At 40.5% G+C, this 24,378-nt stretch overlaps 1 protein-coding gene across 1 annotated transcript in view; it reads right to left on the bottom strand.

The window, feature by feature from the left end:
* Nucleotides 1–24,378, bottom strand: part of MBD5 (methyl-CpG binding domain protein 5) — a 164,551-nt gene that overhangs the window by 4,340 nt on the left and 135,833 nt on the right. Inside the window, exons 9-10 of the mRNA XM_008138704.3 lie at nucleotides 20,144–21,352; nucleotides 7,297–7,370 (exon numbers count right to left, since the gene is read on the bottom strand). Of these exons, the coding sequence (XP_008136926.2) occupies nucleotides 7,297–7,370; nucleotides 20,144–21,352 (1,283 nt within the window). The remainder of the gene's footprint in view (nucleotides 1–7,296; nucleotides 7,371–20,143; nucleotides 21,353–24,378) is intronic.

Below are 24,378 nucleotides of genomic sequence, written 5' to 3'. Positions count from 1 at the left end.
TTTCCCACAGACCAGCTCGTCTTCCCGCCTGTCCCGCGTTCCTTGTGGTTCTGGCTTGTTTCTTTTCGGGCAGCAGCCAGGCAGGTGGCCAAAGGGAAGGGCGGAGGGGCTGAACTGCGGGCTCTGGCCACTAGGGAGCTCCCTCTACCTTCTCTGGAGCTCCTGGCTTCAGGAGGCTAGGGAACGAAGGCTGACAGCCAGATGGGAACCGGCTGCAGAACTCGCCACACCCGAGGCTCCCTCCTGGCGGGGGCCCACCCTATTTGCCCCCCAAACCCAAATGGCATAACTGTTTGAACAGATAAAGAATGACGGTCTCAGAGTGTCTATCACTTGCCTGACCCTTTCTCCCCACTCAGCATTCTTTTACACACGTTTTGGCCTGAATAACACACACGGCACATCTGTCTTGATGGAAACTTACATCTAGGAAGCTGTTGGACTAATTACTAAACGCAGGCAAATCCATACTAGCCACCTCTGCAGTCGCGTGCCCTTTGTCCATTCTGTTAACCTATTTCCCCTGCTTTATGCGTATAAATAATTACCCAGTTATTCTGAGTAAGGTGATCCATTTCATTTATCTTCCCAGGACAACTATGAGAAAAGCTGCAGAGCTTTCCAAGGGTTAAACTGTATCTCAGCATCTACAGGGAGATCAGAAATTTACAAATGCAGAAGAATTTGGCTCACAGTCCCATTTAATTTGGCTCTCGGCCTGTTTAAAAACGCATTTGCCTTTAGATGAGCCCTTTCGGCTCACCACACTCCTCGCCAGGCTTTATCCTCACATCCCAGGGCTGACCATTCATACGCCTGGTTTCTGGGTATTCCTTGAAGAATTCCGAGTCTTCCATCCCTGAGTAGCACAGGGCTGGGCACATCATGATGCCTATATTTACTAAATAAAAATATGTGTCCCAGGGTAGCATGCTGGCTCTATATTTTGGAAAACATATCGTATGCACTTAAGTCAGTTTAACTGAAAGGAAAGATGAATGCATTGGCTGTAACCACATTATAAGGGTAATGTAACACCAAACCTCTTCCACCCACCTTTTGCTGACCTGTAAGCTAGCCTCCAGCTTTTATATTTTCCCCATGTACTTTTAGAAATCTAAACAATGCAGAAAAGTGCATAAAGTAAATGACCAACTCCTAACAAACCCATTTCCAAGAACAAACTGTTAACAGATGACATATTTAAGTTCTTTTTCTTTAAAAAATTAAAGTTGACGTTCCCATTTGTCATCAATTCCCAGGCCCATTCTCTCCCACCCTCCTCTCAAAGGCAACTGTGTTGAATATTCTTCTAGAATGTGTTCATATTTTATATGATTATCCATGAACAGTACCTAGGATTGTTATCAGCTTTTAAAATATATGTATATACACCAAAGGTATCCTGATATACACACCATTCTGCAACTTATCTCCCTCCCCACACACTATTACTGTTTCTGAGCACTGTCCAAACTGATATAACCTATTATATACTGTTTTTATTTACCTACCCATTCTGGTTTTAAGAGGGCAGGGGTATCTTGGGGAGTCAGTCTGCCCTCTTTTCCCAGTGAGGAGTTGGCTAGGCAGAATTCTGGGTGACTGGGCAGGAATCCAGCCCCAGGACTGCAGGGCCGCCTACCCTTGGCTGAGGTTTTTGTGGGCTGTTTGGAGAAGGGCTTCATAGTATCACACATTGCCTAGTTGCCCAACACTATTACACCTTGTATTATGTACTAAATAGATTTATCCTTACTATTTCTTTTGTATTGAAAAGTATGAACATACGTTTTAAAATATATTTCTTTGTTACACATTTTGATTATAAGATCTTATGGGTTTAAAATTGACTACATAAAGTTCTAAATATCTAAAAAGATGGTAAAATGTTTCCATAAAAAATCATCAGAGAATCTTGTTTCTATCACCTTTACCTTAATAACAAAAATAACTACTATTTATTGAAAATTTTCTGTGCCAAGAATTGTGTTAAATCTTTATATCATTATCTTATTTAACCCATACAACAATCCTAAAAGGTAGGTATTATGACAACTTTTGCATGCAATACCTTATGATTTTTTTAGGGGGAATTGGTGAAACCAATTTTAATTTTGTAATGAGGAAGATGAATATTTAAGTATAAATAGTTTTAAAAGTAATAAACAGAGTCATAAAAAATTTTTATGTAACTATTAAAAATTACAGTGGCTGTATTAATCTACATTCCCACCAGCAGTGAATGAGGGTTCCCTTTTCTCTACCACCTCTCCAACACTTGTTATTACTTGTCTTGTTGATAAGAGCCATCAACATGGACAGACGTTGAGAATATTATGCTAAATGAAATAAGCCAGTCAGAAAAAGCTAAGAACCATATGATTTCACTCATGTGGGATATAAAACTGAAACTCATGGACACAAACAGCAGTGTGGTTGGTGGTTGCCGGAGGGAAGGGGGAGGGGCTGGGGGATGAAAGAGGCCTAATATATGGTGACGAAAGAAGATTTGACTTTGGGTGGTGGGCACACAGTGCAATATACAGATCTTGTATATATTGAACTCTAGATCTAAAACCTATGGGATCCTACTAACCAATGTCACCCCAATAAATTTAATTAAAAAAATTTCAATAACATCACCATTAAAGAAGATAAATAATTTAATATTACTTGTTAAATGAAAAGATAGAATTTTAGGGGATTGTGATCGCATTCTTCAACAAGATATTTAAAATGTTTGTAACTACCTCATATTAATTTAAGCTAAATTAGTATAAAATTATTTTTCTTTAACAAACTTAAGTAGTTAATAGAGGAAGAAGTGACTACTCTTGGAGGACAGGATAGATACAGAGATGCGGGGCATGAAACTACTTGAATGCATCATGAGGATCAAAGAGTGATGTCCCAAATGTCAAATCTCCAGACCAATTTTTACACTCACTTGTCAGGTAGGGGGAAAATGAGCTTAAAAGAGGAAGAAAAAACTCCATGAGTTCCTGAAATGAACAATTAGAGAAAATTCAGCCCTCCAGTCCAGAGGGCCTCCCTGTGGTGTCTCTTCTACTATTTTCTATACCCTGCTGACATTTAATAATAAACATTTTTACTAATGGACACTCTAAAACCTACTTGATTAAGCAATTGATGCTCATATAATCACATTTCTAGTTATTAATGGAGATAATTGCCACTTCTCATCTCCATTGCCTATATTGTCACACATTATCCTTTTCTTCACTAATTAAAAAAAAAAAGCCAGGTACACATCTGTGAATGGCACAAGAAATAAGAGGGAAATGAGAAATTGCATGTTGCTCTACACTGTCAGTTTAAAATCTGGGCAACTTCATGCAGAACAGAACAAATTTGGGGAAGACTTAAAGGTCAAGAACCTTAGACTCTAAAACATTATCATAGAGAAAGTATGAAGATTTAAGAAAATTTTACACACTAAGTATTATTTCTTGGTTTTAAACTAAAAGTATGATTTGTTTTATTACTTTATCATTTTCCAGCTTCGTAAAAATCAGGGTACCAAATAATTTATATGTATGTATAAGACAGATATTTTAATCTTCACATAAATGAAAACCATAATAATCCTAAAAGCTATGGAATTTTTCTTGAACAAAGCTATTTCCTTTTTTAAGTACAAGATGACCCTGAGTAGTGTCATCAATAAATATGTTAAATTTCTTTTGCGGTTAGGCTGTAATAAGCATGTAAGTTTAAAGAAATTTTATTGTACAATTTGTAGGATATTGAGGAATAAAGTGACTACATAAAGTTTTAAACATTGAATGTGGTGATAGACTATTTCAACTGCATAAATATCAGATAATTTTGTTTCTTTCACCTGTATCCTTCTAACAAAAATAACTATTTACTAAATATTTACTATGTGCCAAGTACTATGTTAAGGCTCTAATTATGTTATCTATGTTACAAAAATCCTAAAAGGTAGGTATTACCATGCCTATTATAGAAATGAAGAATTTAGGCTCAGAGAGGTTAAGCAACAGCCCAAGGGCACAGAGGAATGAAGTGAAAGAAACAGGATTTCAACGCAGATAAAAAACCCAACCCCTTCACAATCTTGTTCAATACCATCTTCCCCTTGCATTCTCTTCCTCTGTTCTTTTTCCCTCGGTCTACAAAAGCAGTCAAACCTTTGTAACCTTAAACATTTTTTATTGTTGTTTTTCAGGAACTTCTCACATTAATGGTAGCAACCCATGGCCACTTTGTTTTTATAGTCACTACTCCAGTGGAAACCGATTTCACCAAGCTGACCACTGGCCTCCAAACTGCCCAGTCAATGGAGATGTCTCAACTTTTGTCTTACTGGACCTCTGTTGAGCATTCTATCATCCCAAAATTTTTGGGTTTTGGCTTCTAACACCCTACTCTCCTACCACTGTTGATCCTCCTCCTTTCTGCCCATTTTGCCCATCTCCTCCAGTATCTGTAGTAAGTTCCAGTGCCCCAGTGTTGAATCCGGCCAAGGTATCTCTCTGTGTTCGCAGCCATGTTTACAATGTCAAATACAATGTCCGTTTCCGACCTGAGTGTCCAACCTATCCCACAGGCACCCACACAGCGCCCAGCAGTTCTCCCTGCCTTCTCCATTCCAGCCAGGGTTTCTGCCACCCTCCAGGACATCCACACCAGAACCTGACAGTTGTCCTTGATTGCTTACTCTCCTTCAGGCCAGTCACCACGATGCTCTGTCAAGTTTACCTCCCAGGTATTTCTATACCACATTCCTCCTCCTCCACCCTCATGGTGCTCTTCCTGATGTGAGTCCCCATCTCCCTTGTCTTCTACTGTGGCCTCCTAAATGATCTCCCTGCCTCCAGAATTGTTCCCCTAAAATTTATCCTCCATACAGCCCTTTCTAAAGTAAAAACTCACCCACCTGCCCCCTTCAGGCACTTCCAATAAGATCAAGGATCCCATGGGCCTGCACCGGGCCCTTATGGTGTAGTTCCTGCTTACACCTGTGGTTGAATCTCTTACAGTTTCCGACACGTTATAGTCCCAATTCCAACTGTTGATCTCATCTAAACACTATCCCAGCCCACCCCGCTGTGGTCCTCGTTTCTTTCGTCTGGCTCACACCTAGGTAGTGAACTTGATGCTGCTTCTCTATGATCTCAAAATAGACTACACACATTGTTGTCCCTGCAATTTTAGCATTTTGTTTGTTTCTGAATCTGTCTTCTTCATCAGTGAGCTCCAGATCCTGCAGCACTCTGCCTGGCACATTTTTTTTTTTTTTTTTTTGTAAATTTGTCTCCTTAAATTGGGGAATAAACATATCATTTATCACTTATGTGACCTTTCACTAATTATTTAAGCGATTTGGGTCTGAGCGTCCTCATCTATAAATGGGCTCAGTGATTCTGGCCCATCTTGTGATCGCATAAACCACACATGCAAAGTGTAAATTATTCTTCTAGGCATTTGCAAGGTGAGTCAGTCTACTTAGACAATGGTATAAATAAATCTGTTTTTACTAATGTGTGCTTCATAATTTTTTTTTACCTCTTTAGCCTGCATGCTAAGTTTATGGTTTCATCAGAATTACTTTAGATAATTCACTACCAATAGTAAAACTGGTTTTGAAGAAAAAATTGTTAAACCACTGTTCGTTACTCAATACCTTTCAGAAATTGCATAGTAACAAATTTGTGGGGAAAATATAGCTTTATTTCAAAGCAGAATATCTAAATATTTGGGGGAGTTATTTCATTCCTGCATTATCCACTGTGCTTTGGGTATTCTGCTCATAACCCAGCTAACCCGCATGCCTCACTGGAAGAAAGATTTTAGAGATTTTATTTACTATCAAATAAACAAGTACTGTTGACATTCTATAGCAAACAGCCCATCGTGAATTTGTGATGTAGGTAATTTGCAATTTCTCTCCTTTCATTCCGACCTTATATTAATTGGACAGGCCTGATCCTACCTACTACCGAGCCTCCACAGGAAGGGTCTCTTCAGAGCAGAGACCTGCCTCACTGGGCTCCTCATCAGCTCTGCAGTGAATCTGCCCATTCACTGGGCCCTCGTCCGGCCAGTGCCAACACAGGAGTCCAGCCCAGGAGCTGGCCCTTGCAGTTGACACCCTGTTATGAGACATTCCAGTGAGATAAAGAGTCTCCCCACGATCTATGGAGTTCTAAAACGTTACCTCTGGCAAGAATTATTGACGACCCCACTAAAAGAACTAGAGTGCCCTTTACTAGATATTTATATAAGGGGCACTCCTAAGCATTCTGGTTTCATAATTCTTGGATGTCTGATAATATGAAACTGAACAGGTCTGTCAGTTATATATATTTTAAAATAATTTTTCATGTACACACACAGAAGCAACATTTTAAGTTCTTTACCTCAAAATAAAATAAAAGGGGGACATCTGTAATACTTTCAACAATAAAGACAAATTTTAAAAAATAAGTTATGATGCACAAAACTAAATTGTATTATAGTGGAAACTGTGCCTCAAACATTATTTACTTGAACATTCTACATTTACTCAGAGTATAAAGATCTGGAAAAACTTGAATAATAATGTCCCAAAGTTCAACTTCTTGTTACAATTTCAAAGAGAACTTACTGTATCTGCCCCAAGGAAAAAATTAATTCTTTACCATCACTTTGACTAATTTGCCAAACTGTAAATGGTAGATTTTTTGCTCTACTTTCAGAGACAATTTAATTGCTACATGTTGAGAATATTAATCATATTCCCTTGTCCACTGAATCAGAGGGATGGAGATGGAGGGAGTTAGGAAAGAGCCGATGCAGACCAAACCCTCCATCCCCTCCCCTGGAATAAACTGCTAAGAAAAAATTTTCTGAAGCAGCTAATTTGATTTGTCTATTAGGGCCTCTTTGGTGATAACTATCAAACTGTTCTTAGGCAGCCTACAGGCTGAACAAAATCAGCGAGATTTCATTGTCCCTTTGAAGGAAAACCAGTAAATTATATCCTTAAAATACTAAGTGGGCCCAGCCGGTGTTGCTCAGTGGTTGAGCGTCAACCTATGAACCGGGAGGTCATGGTTTGATTCCCAGTCAGGGCACATGCCGGGGTTGCAGGCTTGATCCCCAATGTGGGGTCTGCAGGAGGCAGCTGATCAATGATTCTATCATCATTGATGTTTCTCTCTCTCTCTCTCCCTCCTCTCCCTTTCTCTCTGAAATCAATAAAAAATAAAGAAATAAACCCAAAGTTTATTACTAAAAAATGGGAAGAAAAATAATAGAGCTTACTTTCTGTTTCTTTTCCGGGCTCGGCTGTAGGCTTCTAAACCTTCTGTTAGTGTCTTCAGCTTCTCGGGCTCCACCTGAGTGAAGGTATGAAGACCAGATCACATTACCCAGACCTGCGATTGTTACCACTGCTTTCTCTCTCCTGCTGCACAGCAGGCTCTGCACCGGGGAGGGAGACCTAGCCCCGCACTGCCCTGCCCAGTGTCCTGTCCTCTCCAGGCTGCAAACAGCAGTAGAAACGAAAGACCGTTGGGCTTTTAAGTTGTCAACATTTTTAAAACAGTGTTTTAAGAACAAAACTTGGAAGTTTAATAACCTTCAATTGGCAAAATGATATAAATCAGAGGTCCTGGTTTGCTTTCTTCATTGCCTGCTAGTCAGAAACTGCAAATCTGTGTCCCATCAGGGAGGACAAGAGCAGTGGTGAGTGACGTTTGAGTCCGACCTCCCAGCATAAGGAAAACACTTAAATTTTCTGAGCCTCAGTTTCCTCCTCTTTAAAATGGGGACCATAATACCCACCTTCCTGCTAGATTTGCTGTGAGAATCAAAAGGTGACAAGTCACGCTGAACAGTTAACCAAGCATGAGCAGCTATTATTACCCAGCATGCTAGGGAGGCCCCACAGTCCTTGCTGATGTGGGAAGAGGGTGTTGCTACACCTACGGGCGGTCCTCTCCCCTGTCCGGCTCTAGCACGACCAGCCTCTGCGAAGCCTCCCCCTCATCACAGTGTGGCCACCAAATGGTAGCTGGGGTCGTGGGGGTGGGGAGGTGCCTCTGCCACTCACCCCAATAATCTCTAGCTCAGTTTTTGAAACCACCTCCCCTAAGAAAAACAATTAGTAAGTAGGAAAATTTGTATGTAACTTGTGAATAAAACCACCTTTAGAAAAACATTGCTATTTTTATTGATCTTTAAAAATAAAAGGACAAACTAAGTAAAAACAGTGTTACTTGGATTAAACACAACTTCAAGGCAAATCCCCTGCCCATCCCTTAACCCAGTCCCCGCACCCCTATCCTACCTTTATGTAAACATTCAGAGGTCGACAACATGCCTCATGAGTAAGAAAGTAAACACTAATACACACGGGTATTATTATTAACTTTTGTCTTTAAATCTTCCTGACTCCTGAATATTATTTACAAATGACTATTTCTTTGACCCCTTCAAATTTAGTACACAGTAATGATCAACACAGTGTTTTCACTGTCAAGTCTGAAAACAAGCATTTCTAAGTATTCAGTGAGAGAAATAGTCAAATAGTGATGTTCATATTTTGTCCTAAAGGATTCAAATATTTTATATACACAAGCTCATTGGGGATAACCAATCTATCATTGCCAGAACAAGAGATGACACTTCCCAGGAGCCATGAAGAAAACGTCTTATCGGGATGATTAGAAAACCTTAAAATGAATACATCCATGTGTTGTTGTTGTTTTTTTTTAAAAAAATGGTGCCTGGATACATTTTCACATTTCATGTTAGACATGAGGTTCCATGGTGTATTCACTCACACCAAGAGAACATGAAAGATATTTCACACATTACATTTGTGCAATTTGTAGCTAATTCCACTTATATTTAAACTAGAGGCCCAGTGCATGATTAAATCATGCACGTGTAGGGTCCCCTAGGCCTAACCTGCCATCCAGGCCATATCCACTGCCCCACAAAGCCTAGCACGCTCCGTGGACACTGCTAGCAGCCTGCTCCCCGCTTTTGATGGCAGGGGGTCTGCTGGTGCTGGAGCGGACACACAGCTCCCCGCTTTCGATCGTGGGGGAGCTGGCTGTCTGTCCACTGGTGCACCAGGCCTTTCAAAAGCTTCCGGCGCGGCAGAGGCTTTCGAAAGGCCTGGTGCCGGAGTGGACAGACAGCCAGCTCCCCGCTTTTGCTCCCCGCTTTTGATGGTCCGCAGCAGGATGTGGGCTCGCTGCCCCAGAGGCCCCTTCTGTGCCGCAGCACAGCCATGGCGCAGACGCTGAGCTCGTGCCGCCGCTGGTGATGCGAGCTCAGCGTCCCGCTGGCCCAATCAGCCACCCCAGCCACCCCAAGTCCTGCCCCCTGCACCTCCTGCTGGCCCAATCGTGGGCGTAGCGGAGTGGTGGTAATTTACATATTACCCTTTTATCATGTAGGATGGCCTTCTTGGCAGCAGAAAGGAAGCTCTCCTGTAACAGAAACTTCTATTGGACACAAACTGGTCTAGAGAGAGACCTCAGAGGGATGGAAGGATGCAGGCAACAGAGCAGGTTCACAGTGAAACAAAGCAAGACACCACAGTGCAAACTTTCCCTATTCATCTTAATTAAATAGAAAACAACGCTAAGTTAGGCCAAACTATTTTTTAAAGTCTTCCATATTTTATTTTAATTAAATAAGGAATAAAGGGTAGGAAAGACATTTCTTGTGCATTTTTATGTAACAGGCACTGCTTTATTAATGAATATGGTAATACTGAAAGCCAGTATTATTTTTGTTATTTTGCAGGTGGGACTCAGGAGTTTAAGTAACAGGGCCAGAACTGAAATTCATGTCTGAGTCCAAAGCACTCAGCCTCTCTCTACCATACTAACTCAGACAGACATTGATACATACAGTCATTTTATATATAACTAGAGGCCCGCTGTAAGGATTCAGTCATTTTATACATAACTAGAGGCCCTTGGCCTGGCCTGCGCCCTCTAGCAATCCGGGACCCCTTGGGGGATGTCGGACTGCTGGTTTTGGCCTGATCCCAGCAGGCCAGGCTGAGGGACCCTGTGCACTGGGCCTCTAGTATGCATGTAAGATCTTTGGTTAGCCAAAACCGGTTTGGCTCAGTGGATAGAGTGTCGGCCTGCGGACTCAAGGGTACCAGGTTCGATTCCGGTCAAGGGCATGTACCTTGGTTGCGGGCACATCCCCAGTAGGGGGTGTGCAAGAGGCAGCTGATCAATGTTTCTCTCTCATCGATGTTTCTAACTCTCTATCCCTCTCTCTTCCTCTCTGTAAAAAATCAATAAATATATATTTAAAAAAAAAAAAAGATCTTTGGTTAATCTCTTTTCGCCCTCCCCGCTCCCTCCTTCCCTCTGAGATTCATCAGTCTGTTCCATGTTTCCATGCCTGTGGTTTCCATTCCTGCATTGAGCATCTGCCCCCTGGTGGTCAGTGCGCATTATAGCTACCAGTTGAACGTTCAAACGGTCGAATGGTCACTTAGGCTTTTATATATTTTTTAATATAATACACACACACACACACACACACACACACACACACGGATATAAGAAAAATTAAGTAAAATTATTTTAAATCATATTAAAATTTTACAGAAATTTAGACAACACTAGCCCAAATTTGTTTTCAAAAATTTTCTATGCTTAGATAGTTTTCTGGTGATTTTCCTGAATTAATTCTCTACAAGATTTCTTCATTTAATTTTGCCTGTAAGGCCCAAAGGTACTCTTACAACAAACTATATTATTTATAAAGGAGTCAATGAACTTGACAAGAGAAAGCAATGATGGTGCTTTCTAAAACTAACTATAAACACACATGTCTACGTATTTCTGATATAACAGGATCATACATCTCCAGAGGTAAATATCTAGTTTATTTTGTTTGAAGAAAATTTAATAGAATTTTAGTACTCTACTGTATTGTGAAATATATACTACAGGCCCAATGCATGAAATTCGTGCAAGACTAGGCCTTCTTTCCCCCAGCTGCTGGCACCGGCTTCCCTCTGGCATCCGGGACCTGGGCTTCCCATGCAGCCCCAGCTTTGTCTGGAAGGTCATCCAGAAAGACATCTGGAAGGATGTCCAGGCTAATTAGCATATTACACTTTTATTATTATAGATGAAGAGTATGTGTTATTTCCGGGGAAATATTCATAAACCTTCATAATATTCAAGAAGCTCTTTAAAGATCCCACCCACCCAAATGGCATCAGAGATGAACAAAATGAATTCAATTTCTAGTCAAATTTAATAATTTAATAAACATTCCCTCATAAATTACCTGGCCAACTTGTAAATGAAAACAATACTGGAAAAGCAAATACATATATACTAGCATATTTAATATATATTAAAAAGGTTAAACATATTTTATAAAACTGACACTGAAGGAGCAGGAAATAACATACACAATACTCTAATTTATAATTATAATCTTACTAGAGGCCCGGTGCATGGATTCATGCACTGGTGGGGTCCCTCGGCCTGGCCTGCGGGGATCTGGCTAAAAGTGGCCCAGTGCACTGATTTGTGCACCGGTGGAGTCCCTCGGCCTGGCCTGTGGGGATCAGGCTGAAACTGGCAGTCTGACATCCCCTGAGGGGTCCCGGATTGTGAGAGGGTACAGGCCAGGCCAAAGGACCCCACCGGTGCACAAATCTGTGCACTGGGCCTCTAGTATGCATATAAGATCTTCGGTTAATCTCTTCCTGCCCTCTCTCCTCCCCCTTTCCCTCTGAGATTCATCAGTTTGTTCCATGTTTCCATGCCTGTGCATTGAGCGTCTATCCCATGGTGGTCAGTGTGTGTCATAGCTACCAGTCGAACGGTCAGACAATTAAGATATCAGGCTTTTATATATATAGATATTCCCTGTACATTTACACGCCAGGGGTTCCAAAAATTATTTCAATCCTATCTTGGTGTCAAATTGGGGGAGGACTTTATAATGCATCATTACTGCCCACATATTCTCATTCTAGTATGACGATGCTGAAGCAAAGGCCAGCATGACATTTGTACATATATCATTTACGAACTAGAAAAAGACACCTAGAATTTATATGGATTAACAATTCCCATATTACCTCATATATAAATGCACACATATGTTCATTTTTTTTTTACTCCTAAATCCCTTCTTTCACTCACTCACATTCTTTAGATATAGCAATTCTTTGACGCAAATAGTCCTAGAGCTGTTCAGTCAGGCTGGAAATACGTGCATAAAGCCAGACATTATTATACAGTGAAAGTTTGAGAGTTTTCTGAACAGTCTAAATCTCTGGTTGCTTCTTTTGTTCACAAGGCACATATCAACACTTGGTAATTTAACTAAGTTTGATTTGGGGTCAGCACAGTAGCAGGTATGTATCTCAGGAGAAACTTAAAGTCTGTGACAAATGAAGATATAAACCTTCCAGATAGCAAGCTGTCCCTCTGAAAGTGAGTTGCAGTAGAAACAGGGAAAACCATGTAAGACAGAGAGAACTGCCACCTGCAAGCCAAGCTGAGAGGTGAGAGGCCTCAGAAAGAACCAACACTGCTGACATCTTCATCTCAGATTTCTAGTCTTCAGAACTGTCAGAAAGTAAGTTTCTATTGTTTAAGCACCCCACCGCCTCAAATTGAGGTATAGAATATATGAGAAGAACCGGGAACAAAAATCCCAGATCAGCCCTAGCTGGTTTGGCTCAGTGGCTAGAGCATTGGCTTGCAGACTGAAGGGTCCAGGGTTCGATTCCTGTCAAGGGTCCAGGGTTCGATTCCCAGTAGGGGGCATGCAGGAAGCAGCTGATGAATGATTCTCTCTCATCACTGATGTTTCTATCTCTCTCTCCCTCTCCCTTCCTTTCTGAAATCAATAAAAATATATTTGAGAAAAAAAAAAAGTCCCAGATCACTTTTGGATAGAGCCAGCTAATTAGAGAAGGTGTTAACATTCCCTGCAGGTTTTAATCCTGATAACAGGATTAAATCTCTTGGTGATGACTTTGTGGCTACTTAGCGCTGAGGCCAAGCTGTCACACAGAGGTCAAAGACAGAGCACAAGCCACATCACAGATTTCATAACCGAGATAGACAGCTGACCTCGAGTTCCCCCTTCCTTCTTCACTTCCCCATCCCATCTCTACAGTGTCAGCAGCTACTGTTGGGGAAGGTTATCATGCCGAGTACTACTTAGAGTTAGGAGACCAGGCTTTACTGCCTACGATTTGTGTCCTTGGGAATGCCGCTTCTCTGAGATTCAGTTCTCTCGTCTGTAAAATGGGGATAATTGTGCACATTTTTATGGGTCATCGAGAGAACCTAAAAAGACAGGGAACAGGAAGATACTCTATCAACACCAAAGTGGCTTTTCCCAAAGTGCCACTGGAGGCATAATTATTTTAGGTGGAACATGGACAGACCTTAAACATTTTTAATAGTTACGTACTTGTATAAATTTGTGTTAGAAAAATACAAAAACCATTCTACTTATGATTCTCATATATATTATAACTTAGAAGTGAAGAAGCTATTTAAAAAGTGGCTTGAATAGTGACTAGTACATAGTATGTGGTAAAAAAAAATATTTGTTGAATGAACAAATGAGTAAATGAATCTAAAGAAAAATTTTAATTAAGTAATAGCACAGGTAACATCATGTTAGCTGAAGTCTGGGAGACACAGCTCTGAAGAATTAAGTGAATATGATGAGGCAGTTCCTAGGCTCATTATCTATATATATAAAAGCCTAAGCAACCATTACAACTGGTCGACCAAATGACTGGTCACTATGACATGCACTGACCACCAGGGGGCAGATGCTCAATGCAGGAGCTGCCCCTTGGTGGTCAGTGTGCTCCCACAGCCAACCTCCCGTGGCCAGCCAACCTCCCGTGGTCCCTCCGCCTGGCCCTGATCAGGACTGGGTGAGACAGCCCCGATCACCGGCCAGGCTGAGGGATCCCACCCATGCACAAATTCATGCACTGGGACTCTAGTTATCAAATATTAAATAGTAAATATTTTTTCAAAATCTTCAAGCTGAAAAAGTCTTGCTAACTTAAGTGCAATGTGTCAACATTTTTTGAAAGAATGGGAATTAATGGTAAATAAGTAATTTGGGATAAAATGTTAACTCACCTGTGACAGAAAGGATGAACTTAATTTTCCAATAGAACTCATGGAAATATCACTAAGGTGAATTCAGTTGTTTCCAATGAACTCATCAAATCCACATTATTACTGTGTTAGTCAGTGACACTATCTGAGGGGTGTGTGTGTGTGTGTGCTTGTGTGTGTGTGTGTGCTTGCTTTCCTCCTCACTTTGGAGAGTGGTATCTTTGAGTACTAGAGAACTACACTGCAGGACTAGAGTAAATCTAAAATGAGACAACAAATTTCAGATTGACCCACAACACATAAACACATGAGATGATTTGGATAAATTTGTAAATCCGAAGAAACACTGTTGAAAAGCTCAGGTAACAGAAGCACATATTTGCCTGAGACCCGAGATTGCATTTGCTACCATCTACGTTAAAACTGCACTGCCAGCTCGAGAACTCTGGGTTGAGCTCAGTGTCTGTGAACGGAGACAGGCCTCCTTCCCCTCTTAGATGCTGCCCGAAAGAAAAAGTTCACAGTATTCCACAATTCACCAGTGTAAAGCTTACAGTCTTACCTAAGCGTTTGACTCAGTTTAGTCTTTTTTTCCTAACATTCCCATTTTCTGGTCTCATCTAGTTCTTCGTTTGTATTATCTCTCAAGTTTTGATTGGGCACTGACTTTCTTAGCCTGGATCTTACTGTAGTTATCACTTTTCAAAAACTATTTTGCTTCCTTTTCAAGAAGATTCTGTTGCTACAGAGCACTGATTGCCCTTGCCGCCCTGCCAGCCAAAACGTAGCCCAAATATTATCGAAATGGATTCTGTACAGAGGAAAGCATTCATTTCCAACAGAGGCTAAGAAACTATCTAAGTAAAGGGGATGTACAAAGGACAGTTTCAAAGAAGATGATAGCATCAAACAATACGAACAGCTCACACTGATAATCAAGCACAGGAAGAATGGTCTTGAAAATAAAATGTTTAAACATCACAGGATGGCACACCGCCCAAATCCAGTCCCCAGGCTCAATTCCTTAAGTTCTACATCCCCCAAATATGATGCAGGCTGTCTCTGGCTTTGCTCCACCCTGTCAAACGTGTGCATGTGATGCTGAACGGACGTGCAGAAGTGTGGTGTCCCAAATCAATTTTCTTATGAGTTTTAATAATGATGTGTTTTGTCTGCTTTGAATGACTATTTAAAGAACTCTTCTTATCTCTACTTGCCAAATACAACGGTGTGGAAAAAGAATCCAAGGGTGAGTCTGGAGAAGGGGCCCCCCGCCCACTGCTTTCACAGACCTGTCTTCATTTACCCAGGTGGTGCTGCACCGAAAGGGAGAACTGTCCTGGGTAATCAAGAGATGTCCCTGCTCGTCAGACAACAACAAATGTCTCCCTGGAAAGAAACATGTTGGTGCCAATCTAGAAAGGAATCTTTTCCTAAATTGGGCTCGAGTCAAAATACATATTGGATGCTAGAGCAATGAAACGTGAAGACCAACGGGGCAATGTTCAAAGAGTAAAAATGATCTACTTAGAAAAAACCCCACAAATTTTATTTTTCAATCATTAAAAAAGAAAAAGAGAATCATCCCTTTTCAGGCTACTGTAAGATCAAAGATGAGAATGCCAAAATTTGTTTTCGAAAACAAGAGCATTTTTTTCCCATGTTTAAACACTGTGCTGAGATGAGCACCTAAGGATACCTGTTGCATAGGCTTAACCTGTTTGCACAGTATAGCGTGTAGGTGCGGCCCCAATGGAAGTCCTTTTCCTTTCCAAGGATTCTCTGATCCAATGCCAAGAACTGGCAGTGCCTCGCTGGCCATGACCTTGTACTTGAGCACTGCAATGAAGACTTACTCTTGGCCACTGAACCTCAAACTATGACGGGTTCAGAGTTTAGAGAAACTTGCATTTCTTTCGAAAAATTGTAAGTATCTTCCAGAACATGCTTCGTTACAAACTGCTAACTAAAGGGAAAAAAGTATTAGTAAGGCGATACCACTTCCTGAATACACCATAAGGCACTGAAGACCCTCCACTGAACACTGATACAGTACTCGAGGGGCGATCCAGGCCAACTTTTCGCAGACTGTTAAAAATCTCTACTTCATCATGTTGTTGATTAGGATTGGGGGTGGGGGGGAGGGTGTGAAGAAGGTAGAGGAAGAAAGTCTGAGTTGATGGTTTTTAGAAAATCTGAGGAGGAGGGGACTTTCAAGTTCACTCAACAAACGGAGAGCTTTGAAATGCTTCCAAGTCAACTCCTGCTTGAAATTAGCAGCTAATATTAATTTATAATCAGATATGCCAATATGTCTGATGTGCTGAGGTTTATTAAAAAGTTATAAACTATTTCACTCATTAGCTATATTCCTTATAATCCTTTTATCCTCATCCTGTATTCATGGATAGTAAACCCTGCATTCATAGATAATGCCTAGATGAACACTAACAAAGGTCAGATGGCCACAATTCTATAATGGTGGGAACCAAATTAATCGGGTTGCCGTGCATAGAGAATATGGATGAGGAGGTTCATTTTTGCTGAGCCTCTTTTGTGTTTTAACTCTTAAAACATCATCCTGAATAGGAATTAATATCCCCACTTGAGAGGTGCGAAGATTGCAGCTCTGGGAGATTAACATACCTACCCAGGACCATCTTGGTAACTGGCAGAGCTGGGATGAAGCTCACGTCAGAATGCCCAAAGCCCACGCCTTCCCTGCCACACCTTGCTTTCTCTCTAGTTCTCTGTAGACCGCATTCACAGTGTTGATGTTTAGAAATCATACCTCTTAGGAAGTAATCTCAGAAACTGCAGAACATTCGTAATTCTGCTACATGTCATACCCCACCAAAGACTGAAAGTGCCTTTCTAAAATAATAAACTGGACAGATCATTGACTATCGTGACAAATAGCTGGCTAAAGCATCGACGTATGGACAGCAAGGCACTGGAGATCTCAGACCCCGAAGACATCAGTGCTCCAATCAGCACCGACCTCTCAGTACAGAGACCACTCATATAACCAGCAAACACCAGAGGTGCCTGGTTTGCTCTGAACTAGTAACCTGAAGTCCTGTCAATCAATTATTTATTGTTCCTACTTTGCCTACTTCCAAAAAGAATCCAAAGTGTCCTACTCAGAACAAAGACTGCAACAGAAAATAAATAAATGATAGGTTTGTGGGATGTGGGGGGTGGTGAGGAGATAAGATAATAAATCTATTCTAAAACTTGAATTAACATAGATTTTATCTGGTGGGATCTGACAAGATCTTGGATTAATTTACTTTGTTAGACATAGAAATAGTATGAAAAACTGAGAGGCTAAAAAGGTTTAAAAGGATAATGTGTAAGAAAGTTGTCTAGCAACTTTCTCCGAGATACTACAAAGATAAACACTAGGAAAAAAGGTCCCTTCTGCGTTAGTGAGGTTAAATTAGTAAGATCTTACTACTAATATAATAAACCAATTGTCTATGGAGTCAGCCTCTGTCTCTCTCTCTCGACATTATTAACATGTCAGGCATTGCCACAATATATGGAGGGAGCCCTAACGCACCGCTTCCCTTTTTTAAAAGCAGAAGTCTGGTTATTAATGTACAAGACTTTATCCACCAAGGACTAAGGGGCTCTATGTAAATAACATTCATACTTTGTTCACTCGAATAAGAGTACAAATTTAGAAAATGTTTTAATGGGAATCTTTTAGAATAGATTGTGCTTTGTCTCACACAGATATTAAACATAGTTTAATCTTTTCTGGATGCACCAGGGTCGCGAAGGCAGCGGGCCAAGGTCATTGGGCTTGAAGTCAGACAGACCTGGGTTTGAAATTTTGCCTTTTCTGGTGTTAGAAATTGGGAACACTGTTTGGCTAGCTGGGCATCCTTAAATAAGGTATGAGGAAGCCCTTCCTTTGTTTTGTGAACTATAGGAGAAAAAAGGTTCTTTGTGAAGTAGTACTTTGTTTTTTTTTTTATGTGAAAAAGTGACGAAGGCCCTGAAAAGACTCGAGGTTTTTAAAAATATTAAGTTCCCTAGAGCATTTCAGGCTGTGATACCTTGCTTTTTAATGATAGCTAAATATTTCATGTGCTATTAATATTTCATTACATACTTTTCATTTTTTTACCTCCAAACGACTACTTTAAATTATTTTTCTGAATTACTAAAAATATTTGTAGTGTATCTTGATATCAACGTTTTGAGAATGCTAAGTTACAATGTCAGCCCTTGGGAGGGGGGATATTTGCATTTACAGAAACAATTTTATTCTCCCTATTAAGAATTTTCCTATTGCTTACAATAAGAATGAAGAATCTGGATTTTTGAAACATTATTTTATAGTTAATGAAAACCAGTTGCTTACTTAAATGAAGGAAAATAAATGTTTCTTGGACTCTTAGATAATGACTTTTTTTTCTTTTTTCTTTTTTAGTCTATCTCCCCGAATATCAATGAGGAACTCAATCTTAGGAGTTTGCTGACACTGACTAATCGGAAGATCAGGAGCATTGTTTACTGGGAAATGTGTTAGAAGTACATGCCTTTATTCTCCAGGGGACATGGAAGATATGTAGACAAGGCGTTCAGGACAGGAAGAAGGTTTCCAGGAAAGGGAGGCCATCATCTTTCCTTTAGTTAAGCTTTTGTAAAATAGCACATTAAAAAAGACTTGGTTTCATGTGCACAGACATTCTAAAACAGTTCAATGTCTACATCTACTATTTGCAGCAGTTCCATTTGTATCATAAGAGCCCAATTTTGCTGTTTCTAATTATTTTGGAATAAACTGTCAAAAATATTTAGGTTTATCAACCTAACAATTGTCTGTCTGGTCTCAGAGAGATTAGAGAGTAAAATGTTTTGTGACTAGGAGTATGGAATTCATTTTCTTATCAAACATAGAAACATTATGGCCAGAGTGTATCCTGACAAGTATATATTAGGCATATAAGCAACGGGTTTAAGGACCTCCCGGTCATTTGCAGAAAGACAATCCTTTTATTGTGCTGGCAAAAATGCCTTTGGTTTCCTGCCATTAAACCTAAGTGCCAGTGGAGGTTTGCGCAGAGTTGACAAAGCTTTATACAATATGCTCTTTAACAGAATAATACTTATACCTGGAAGAGTAATTTTTATTTCCCAAGGAGATGAAAAATTATGTTTCTTCACTATATGTGAGAAACATACATTATTATCTCCTCCTGGCCAGATGTAGATTTTTCTATCTACTTTACACATTTTGCCTATTTCTTGCCTACTGAGTCACTTCCACCAACGGTGGGGTGGGGGTGGGGGAAGCCCAGAAGATTCCTACTAATTTCTTCTAAATTGAATGGTAGTTTCACGGAGAAGTTTTCCTTTAATTTATATGATCAGATTGTGTTAAGTAGAACCAGACTATGGGGCTAAACATTTCCATATGCTATAGAGGCCCAGGACTGTTCCTGAAAGGAGACACCATTCTGACTTCAGATATTACCTGCTGCTTCCAGAAATGGCTGCAGTCCACCCTGATTTTATCCTCTCCCAGGCTCCAAGGGTCACGTGTAAGCACACGGAGGGGATGCTGCCCCCTGGCACTTCCTGTTGCCTGGAAGGACTCTTCCCTCTGCCACACTCCAGGACTCCAGTGGCTACCAGACTTTTCCCCACTCACTGCCACTTGCCTTCATCCTCTGCATATGGGATGAAGAATTAGACAAATGCAGGCAAGAAAGGCAGAGTTAAATTCTGGCCATCTGGTGCCCGGGTTAGAACCACTCTGAGCCTTGGTGGAATCTACAGATGTTTTACAACTCACCCCTTGGCGATAGGACATTTTGGTGCCTCTAACCTTCCCCTCTTCACTTTATGCTCTAGAAGTTTGTGAAACCTTAATGAGTCATGAAGAATCCTAATTTCAAATCCAAAGAATCCAAAGTGATGATAACAACAATTAATAACTGATATCTGAATAAAGGTTAGTATTTGACAATGGATAAAGATTGGTATACCTTCCCTTCCTCAGGGCTTTGTTGACATAAATTGTGAACGTCGTCTTCTCTTACTAATTTTCCAGGCCAGGAAGTCAGTCCTTTGATTTGGCCCCAGACCAAGTCGCCAACATTGAACGTCCTTGGCCTATAATGTATCAGCTCGTTTGAAGAGGGGGAGTCTGGATTCCGTAGGTCATCTTCACTACTAATGCTCTTAGCGTCTGAAGGGCTAGGCACACACCCATTAATGCTTTTGGCATTAAAGTCTCCATTGTAATGGATGTAGTCTTTGACCAGAGAACTTTCCAAACTATTTGAGGAGCTTGGTGACTGCTCCCCTAGGACCAGGTCTTGCTTTGTGGTGCTCAGCAGCTCTCCAAAGCCACGACTCTGCCGAGGTCTGTTCCCATTGATGTGTGCACATCTTTCCACAGTGTTCTCTAGTCTCTCCTTAAAACTCATCATAGTTCTTTTGTAGTTATTATACCTGAAATTTTCCTCCAGAATTTTATCCCCCTGACAGTTTCTTGGTGGTAACAGTATTGGGTGCTGTTCCCCAGGCAGAAATGGCAGTGTAGAGACATTGTTGGGCCTTTCGTGACAAGGACTACTGTGAATATGGCCTGGATGATCTAAAAACTCCTCACACTTCCACCTGTTTCGCTCCCCTCCAGGGCTCTGCTCCCCATCCCACTGTTTTTTAGATGCGTGGCAACTTGCTGACTTGAAATATTCAAACCCATCTCCTTCGTGTGAGTTTTTCCCATGGTCCGGATTTCTGGGCAGCCGAGGCCCTCTTGCATTCCTCAGCCTACCATCGTGATCGACACTGCCCATGTTCCGCCCATGAATGACTGCACTGACAGCACTGGGGAGACTTAATGGGTCACCAATCGAAGCAGTGAAGGCACTCATGGCACTCAGAGCTGGAATGGGGCTGATCTGAGTTGTACTGTTGACTGCTGTGGTGATGACAACCTGCATTCCTTTGCTGGCAGCATCAACAACTGCCTTGTAGATGGCATCTACGGAAGCATCACCTTGGCCACCCACAACGAGGCCGTCCTTCACCTGCTGACCAAGAGATGGGTCCATCCTCGGTTGCAACTCACAAGCTGTATCTTGGAAAGGTGGAAGTGTAGTGTTCGGATTCTCAGGAAGTGCTGTGAGCCCCGGCTGAGTGCTTATTCTTTTGTTTAGGACAGCTGCATCTTCCTGCATTCTCACCTTAAAGAAATAGACAGGAAGTAGTGAGAGAGAGAGAGAAAAATAAATTTAAAGACCTCAAAGAGAAAGACATAATTTTAAGATCTACCAGAAGACAAACAAATATAATGGGGAAGAAAAATGACTCGAAAGTGAAATAAAAAGTTACTCTGTATAGAAAAGCTTATGTTTTGATTATATTTGGGTACTATTTCTTTGGTTAAAATCATTCAACAGATTTATTTTTAATCATTATTACTAAACATCCTCTAGAAAAATTAAAGTTGAGGCTATTGGACAAAATATGTTTTCAGGTGATGACTTCAAGTATTTAGGATCATTATAGGTTTTGCAACTTGGGATTCAAAGAGAGAAGCAAGCCAGTCACCAACACTGCTCAAATTACAAAGGGAACCAGATTTTGAAAATGATTTCTACTGAACTAAGTGAAATATGTTATAAGATAAAAAAAAAAAAAACCCACATACTCCTTTCTTAACAACAAGATGTTTCTAATACACCACTAAAATTTTAAAGTCTAATTTTCAACCTTACCAGGCATCAGCTGAGTGACACCCCTGTGCTGTCACCAGTGACAATGGCTCCTTATAGAAGTGATTCTCAGTTGGGAAGAGGTGAAGAGAGAGAATGCCATCAGGGAAGAATATTAATGCTCAGGACAAGAAGGATGGGTGCAGTTTGGAAAGAGTCTCTGAGGTTGCTCTAACTTCACCAACCCCCATCTAAGAATTGCTGCTCCAGATCTTTGATGCTTGGGATGTCACCCCCACGTCCCTGATCACTCCCTTCCCGTCTTCCCATCCTTCCCCACTAAACCAGAACCTGGGAGCACCAGCACATCAATGACTCTCTTGCCACTTTCCCCTGGTCTACACCTACCAGATAAAATCCCAGTCCTGAATCAATTCAACTGCCAGCCTCATCTATATCTACAGCGAGGGTGCTGAGTCTCTGATGCTTCACCTCTACTCAAATCTTCACCCACTTCCACAAGGTGGCTGTTGTACCGTCTCTGGCATCATTCTTAGTAGATGGCCTTACTTAACACAGAAAATGGAGTTCATAGGTTAAGAATTCTCACAATTCTTATACTCTGCTCCTCCCTGGCTTCTGGCGGCACGTACTTCTGTGCAACTTTGTGTCCCAAATCCTGTCCTGCTTCCCAGGGTCAGAGGGGCCCCTTCTGCTCTCTGAGAGCAAGTTCTCCATTTGTGCTTTCGATCCTACTCCCTCCTCAGGGATCTTGCCTTACCTATTATCCCTCATCCTCTTTACGTTCCATCTCTTCCACATTAAAAAAATTAAATTTACTGGTTAATAAAATTATTTATATTTCATATGTACAATTCTAAAATACATCACCTGTCTATTGTATTGTGTGTTCACCACTCCAAGTCATTTATCCCCCCTTTATCTATCCTCTTCTACTCCCCCCTCCACCACCGCCCTTTCCCTCTGGTAACTATCATCTCTTCTTCTTTTTTGGTTTCTTTCCTTTAGCATACAACTATGTGCATGGCTTCCATATTACAAAGTTTGCAATCAACCTATGCCTGCCTTGGGGCACTACCCTGTTTTTCGTATGCTCTTTATCGCTCAGTTTTTTAAAGTTTTTCATCTACATTCTTTAATTCTCAACCGTTTTCATCCTTTCATCCATTGCAATCTGGCTCATGCTCCCACTACTCCACCCAAACTGCGTTCCATCAAGTCATTGGTGATGCTCTCACTGCTAAATCTAATGGCTCCTCTGCAAGCTTCATCTGCTTGTTTTCTCAGTGACATGGTCTAACACTTACTCTTCCTTTCTAAATTATTTTATTACATAAAATGTAAATGAATATTTTCACATTGTCCTAAAAGGCAAAAGTTTTCTTTATCATTATGCCCCACCTAAATCTGTACTTTGCCATCCTGCTGCAATCCAATTTCCTTTCTTAGAAGTACTAGTAATCAATGCTGGAGAGCATCCTTGCAGACACCTATTTTTAATACATTCAAGTGTGTAGGTGGATATCTAATCTTTCTTCCTTCTTTCCTCCCTCCTTTCCTTCTTTCTACCTTTCATATAAATGGTATTGTATTTTACTTTTCTTCTGCAATACTATAGTATTGGAGTCTTGCAATCTTGTGGACCTTAACATATCAGATTATATAAGTCTAACTAATTTTTAAAAATATATTTTTATTGATTTCAAAGAGGGAAGGAGAGGGAGAGAGAGAGAGAAACATCAATGATGAGAGAGAATCATTGATTGGCTGCCTCCTGCCTGCTCCACACTGGGGCCTGAGCCTGCAACCTGAGCAGGAATCGAACCGTGACTAGGAATCAAACCATGACTTTCTGGTTCATAGGTCACTGCTCAACCACTTAGCCACACCAGCCGGGCAAGTCTAGCTAATTTTTTAAAATACTAGATAGATGGATCTACCATACCATATTTAACCATGTCCCTACTGATGGATGTTTAAGTAGTTGTAATGAACATTCTGAATTGTGCCCTTTTGTTCACATCGAAGACTTCTTTAACATAGACACATAGAAGTTAAATTTCTGGGTCAAAGGTCATGTGTATTTAAAAACCTGATAAACCAAAGTTACTCTACAAAAGGACTGTATCAGCATCTAATCAGACCAACAATATATCTGATATATAACAATATATCATTATCCCACACCACTGTCAGCAAGTTATCATCAATTTGATGGACATATTAGTGTTGTAATTTATATAACTGATTATTCTTTTCATGTTTATTAATAATTTATCTTTTATTTTCTGTGAATTGATTGTTCATATCTATTGCTCATTTTTCTAATCAATTATCTTTATTTTTCTAATATGTAGGAGCTCTTTTTATATTACAGATATCAGATATTTGCTATAGTTATGCAATATTTTCTTCCAGATTATCACTTGTCTTTCACTTTATTTAGAATACACTTAGTCATACAGATTTTAAAGGTTTATGTATTCAGTTTTGTTACGTGTTTTTTTACTACTTTGTTTTGTGTCTTCTGAAAG

Source organism: Eptesicus fuscus, chromosome 11, assembly GCF_027574615.1.
Source record: "Eptesicus fuscus isolate TK198812 chromosome 11, DD_ASM_mEF_20220401, whole genome shotgun sequence".
Lineage (NCBI taxonomy): Eukaryota > Metazoa > Chordata > Mammalia > Chiroptera > Vespertilionidae > Eptesicus > Eptesicus fuscus.
The sequence above is the reverse complement of the archived record's forward strand: the minus strand, read 5'-3'. Positions and strand labels throughout refer to the sequence as shown.